This window comes from Agrilus planipennis, unplaced genomic scaffold (assembly GCF_000699045.2).
Source record: "Agrilus planipennis isolate EAB-ADULT unplaced genomic scaffold, Apla_2.0 scaffold63, whole genome shotgun sequence".
NCBI lineage: Eukaryota > Metazoa > Arthropoda > Insecta > Coleoptera > Buprestidae > Agrilus > Agrilus planipennis.
The window spans coordinates 537,216-542,587 of NW_020439363.1; the positions used below are offsets into that span (position 1 = coordinate 537,216).

The following is a 5,372-nucleotide window of genomic DNA, read 5'->3' on the forward strand; positions in this document are numbered from 1 at the left end:
CGATAAATTGAAACAAATATATTTATATATAAGTTTTTATCAACTTTTATTTACTGTCATATTAAATTACAAAATAGGGGGAAAAAGTTTAAAAGTGAACCCTATTACTTTTTCTTTCATGTTTATAACTATTTTCTCCCACTAAAATCCAAATGTAGTCCCCTATCATATTCTCGCTGTATTGACCTTAATAACGTTATTCGAAAGCCGTAATATCTTGATAAAAACGTTGTCCTTGTTCTTTTGAATACGCCCCCATGTTCAAAATTATCTAAATCAGCATGCAGCATACCTATGTACTTTTAGAGACATCCTGCAACCCATGGTTTTAACGTCTTCTATTAAGTTATCAACTAGTTCTCGGTAATTTTCAACTTTGTTATTCCCTAAAAATCTAGAAACTACTCCATTAAAACGATTCCAACTTTTTTTGTTGAGCACTTTCTAACTTATGAATCAACAAAAATTCCAGCTTTAATCTTTGCTTCTGACAACTTTGGGAAAAAGTTGTTTAAAACCGTAAACGCTTCAGATCATTCATGTAATTGTTTTTCGAATTGTTTCATAAGTCCTAACTTCGGGTTCAGCAATTGGTTCACATTTTACGCTTTGATTCCCAACACGAAATTCAGTTCTTAGTGGCCATGATTTTTGAATATAATGTTGAGCATCCGCTCTACTGTCCCACAAATAGAGATAACACGCATATGTTGTATATGCAGCCTGTAGAGTCTCATTAAAAATCGTACCATCATAAAATCTCCGCTGCCACTTATACTCTTGATACTTCAAAGTTTCGAGTAAATTTTTGACACTTATAGTTTTCTTTAAAATTTACAAAATAAGCGACTGGAAAAGATGGAAATTTATTTCCGTTATGTAATAAACTGTTTTCAGGCTATTCGTCTAGCTGTTAATAAATAAACGCCACTCATTGGGAACACAGGGCATACCAATTCCTTGAAACAAACCTCTTACGTTGTTACAATCATACCTCTTTAATTTTTCGAGGTATTTTTAAATGTACAACTATTAAATGCCTTTTTCATAGATGATAACTCAAAAAAAGTATTATTACCGTAACTAACACTATAGCAAACTTTATATGGAATATGAGTATTTTTCTTTATTTTGGAACATGCATAGAAAAATCAAAATAAATTTTAGGACAAAGACAAAATTTTTTTTGTAGAGTTGTTAATCGATGCGGCTAGTGATGAGTAAAATTGATCTTGACCTTGCAGTTTTGATCTTGGCATTGCGAAAATGCAGGACCAAGATCAAGACTAATACTGCTTTACCAGATTTTAACACTAAACTAAAAAATTAAAAAAAAAACTTTATCCCTGTTTGAAAGAAGGAATCTACAAAAATCTCTTCGGAGTAAGTGTTCTTTGTTCTTATATCTGGATAACACATGGTTGAAATATAGAGACAAACTATTTTTTTTTTTTCGATATACAGTGTTAACTCTTTATAACGTCACTCGATTAAACGACAAACTCCATAAAACATCGAAATTGCTTGACTTTGGTTGGTTTACATTGTTTTCTATACAATATTACACTCTATATAGCGTCACGCTCACTCTATTTAACGACAATAATGAGACATTATAAATCATTGAGCAGTACTTTCTAAGTTGCCGAAATATATANTCATGAGTAACTTGTGAAACAGGCAACTGTTTAATACCAATAAAATATCCGCCGAATTGTAAATTTTATTATAAAAGTAGTTACTATTGTTTAAAGAAACCAAGTATTTCATAAATTTGCATACGAATAAGGTAACTCTTAACCTGAATGCTAACTCTTTATCTGTATACAATAATTACGTCATCTTCACATCATTTTCTTTCTTCTTTGCATGCTTTCTATCTCTAAATGTCACAGTTTAACGACATCGCTTTAAGACTGTTCGAAATTCAACTTCAGACTTTAATTATGTAATAATAATTGACATAATTGCCACAAAAAAAAATTAAATTGTACATAATCAGTAACTACCTACTTGAATGTGTCACCCTTATGCAACGGTTTCGTTGTAACAGACGTATAGACAAAAAAAGTACGTACTTATACCACTCTTTCGTTTACAGAATTTTAAGACTTCATTATTTGCATTTTTGTGGTAAGGGGTCAAATTACCCAGTATGACAAGGACTTCGTGAGTGTTGTTTTCTCCTACCGTAACCCTATAAGCCTAAGCAGATATATAGGCAGTTTGTATACTATCCAGCTAGTTTACAGCTTAACCAAGGAAGCATATTAACGGAGTACACCTATATAAGAATAATACGAAAAAAGAGGATAGAAAAAATAGCAATTATCAAGAATGGCTAGAGAACTGTTACTTCATAAATAAAAGTGTGTGAAAATCATGAATCCTTATTTGTATTTGATATGTATGTTAGGTACCTGCTAAAGAATCTGTAAATAAAATGGGAAAAGACTATTTTCAAATTAATTATTTTTTTGACTTCTTTACTTCATTTGTTAAGTACGCATATACAAGAGTACAAAAAGAGCTAATTAGTGTAAAAAATGTTTCGTTCTAATTTTTTATCGTCTGAAATTATAACAATTGCAGTTTTCTGATAATGTTAAATTAAATGCCTCCTAATAGTGACACTTATACTAAAATGTAATTTATCTGCATTTGAAAAATATACTAAGTACATAATGGACAAAAGGCAATTACGTATGAAAAATGGATATATGATTTACACAACTAATAATAAACACCTAAAAAGAACACGATTGATAAGAAACAGAATTGTAGGACTAGGAAGGGAAAAGAAAATGCATTTATCGCTAGTTTTGCTATTATTAGTAGTAAATTTTTTCATACAAAAATTTTTTTAATGATCAGTAAGAAGTGCTGCAAATAAACAGAATATACAGTATGGTATAGTTTTTGTCTATTTGTAACATTGTAACGCGAAATACTTGTCGCAATGTACACAGTATCCATTAATTTTTGTATATGTATCTATGCAAACTCTAATATGATCAGAAGAAATTTCGCAAATTGCTCATAATAAAAATTACAACTGTGAAGAGGGAAAATAGTACATTACGTATCGAGGGAAGAAACAGGGTTATTTCAGACTGCATGTCTGAGACAACCCTGTTTCTTCCCGAGGTACATATACTATTTTTTGTCATGTTTGTGCGGAAAGCTTGTCATTAAATTGATAGTTGGCGAAATAAGAGTAAATAATTTAGAGTTTAGAAAGACATTTTTGTCATGTTAGCGCGGAAAGCTCGTTTTGCATGCTATGAAGTAGGGAAGAAATGGTCTCTTTTCAGCCGTGTTTTAGTCGGGTGGAAATGAAATTAGTCTTTTGAACGCATGCGCTGAAGTTTATGGGCATGCGCAGAAATCAGTTGTTCAATGGCAGTGTCTTTCTAACCTCTAAATCAATTACTCTTATTCGCCAACTTCCGCACAAACATGACAAAAAATAGTATACACACCTCGGGAAGAAACAGGGTTATCTGAGAGTGCATGTTTGCCAACCTCGCCTTCGGCTCGGGCAATTCACATGTACTTAGTCTGAAATAACCCTGTTTCTTTTTATGGCTCTTTTGAAATTGACGGATAATACGTAATTAAAAAAAAAATGTTTTGTATAGATACTTGCATGTATTCAATATGTATAAAAGTTACTATGATGATTTTTTGTGACTTAGCGCCCATTGAGACTTTTGATCAACACGTTGAGAACTGCCAGAAAACAGTTTCAAAAAGTTCGACAGGGGGCTATTTTCCGTAAGGATCTAGTGCGGTCCTTTATTCAAATTTCAGTTCTTGCAACACATCATATTAATAAAAAAAGAAATTATTAATTGATTGATTGTAAAAGTACCCTTATTTTATCAAGAATTGTTTTTTACATTATGAGAGAGAGAGAGGGTGAAAAGTATCGGACGTCTTAAAGCAATGTGGTTAATGTTATACTGGTTTGGTTTTCTATCCTAATCTATAATTAATTCTTGCTAGTTACTTCCCCTTCGACACTACCACCCGTAATAAGGGCAGAAACAGTGTAACATTTGCAGAAACGACGGTGTCTTCTACCACGGGGGTGGATGATTTTGGCCTTTCGGTTACCACACCTGAACGAGGCATTGTCGAATATCCCGATTGGCTCAACGTTCAAGAAAATTCACGGTACCAACATTCGTTCATATCACCACTCATTGGCTCAGGCTGTTTTTATTACAATTTATTCAGGGGGAAGCCATGGGGGACCAGCTGGACACTATACTATACTAATTCTTATTATTATCGCTTATGGTTCTAGTTTTTAGGTACTACCGCTACTGCTCACTAATTCTTTAGGGTTTTCAACTAAATCTATTTAAACTATCATAGGGACGAAACTAATTCATTGTCACAAAACGAGAAAAATACTCTCCCTAAATTGTTGAACTGCAAAATGAAAGATTTCTCTTTCTTAAAGCCATTCTCTAAAACAAAATCACATATTGCTATACTTCGTTTACTTTCTGTAGCGATGTGACCTTCAGTTTGACCGCAGCAAAGTAGAAAAGAACAGCACTAGACCAGAAAAGAAAGGAAACAACTCTCTGCCAAACTCTTAACCGGCGAGGAGCGTATAATCCGTACAGTACTGCACGGCAAAATTGGCCATTTTATCCACTACAATTGCATTGCTCAAATGTGCTGTTATTGGTACCATTTACTACTGAAAATATCAACGAGATATTTATTTGTATTTGAAGACATATTGAAGGCTTTAACGCTTGTTTTCGAATCGCACTACTAGTCATGATTGAACAAAACTTTTGGCAGGTACTGTATGAAAAAGTATGTTTAATGAACAAGAGTCAAGATTATAATGAGCTTTTTTCTCCCTACCTACGATTTTGCCAGCGCGCATTCAAGACATTGGAAGGGGCACATCGCTAGAGAAAGTAAATGAAGTATACCTCTTAAATATTTTTTACATCATTGTTGGATATGACACCTAACATACCCATGTAAGGCCTTCAAAGTACATTACGAGAAAATATTAAAATTAATTAGTTAATGAGATAATTAATTTAATACAAACGATAAAAGTTCTGTAGCACGGCTTTTTCGAAAATTGATCGTCGTACTGTGGCAATCAATATTTAGAGTCTCGGCTATGAGAGGGGCTAGGAAATGTTCCCCGGGGGGGTGATGAACACTTTTACCCACCATAGTTGAACCTACCCTACGTAACGCAACCCAAACTAACATATAATTAGTAGGTAAAAATTCCTGCCTCCCCTCTCTGTAGAACTTTTCCTACTATCTCTTATAGGTGAGACTCGATAGTACTGGTTACCGTAGTTGTTGGGGGGGGGGTTCACTGT

General features: G+C 33.4%; 1 protein-coding gene across 1 annotated transcript in view; it reads left to right on the forward strand.

Moving 5' to 3' along the window:
* The window catches only part of LOC108734135, a 110,748-nt gene that overhangs the window by 86,604 nt on the left and 18,772 nt on the right, over window positions 1-5,372 (forward strand). Inside the window, exon 4 of the mRNA XM_018465547.1 lies at window positions 4,009-4,220. Coding sequence (XP_018321049.1) covers window positions 4,009-4,220 — 212 coding nt within the window. The remainder of the gene's footprint in view (window positions 1-4,008; window positions 4,221-5,372) is intronic.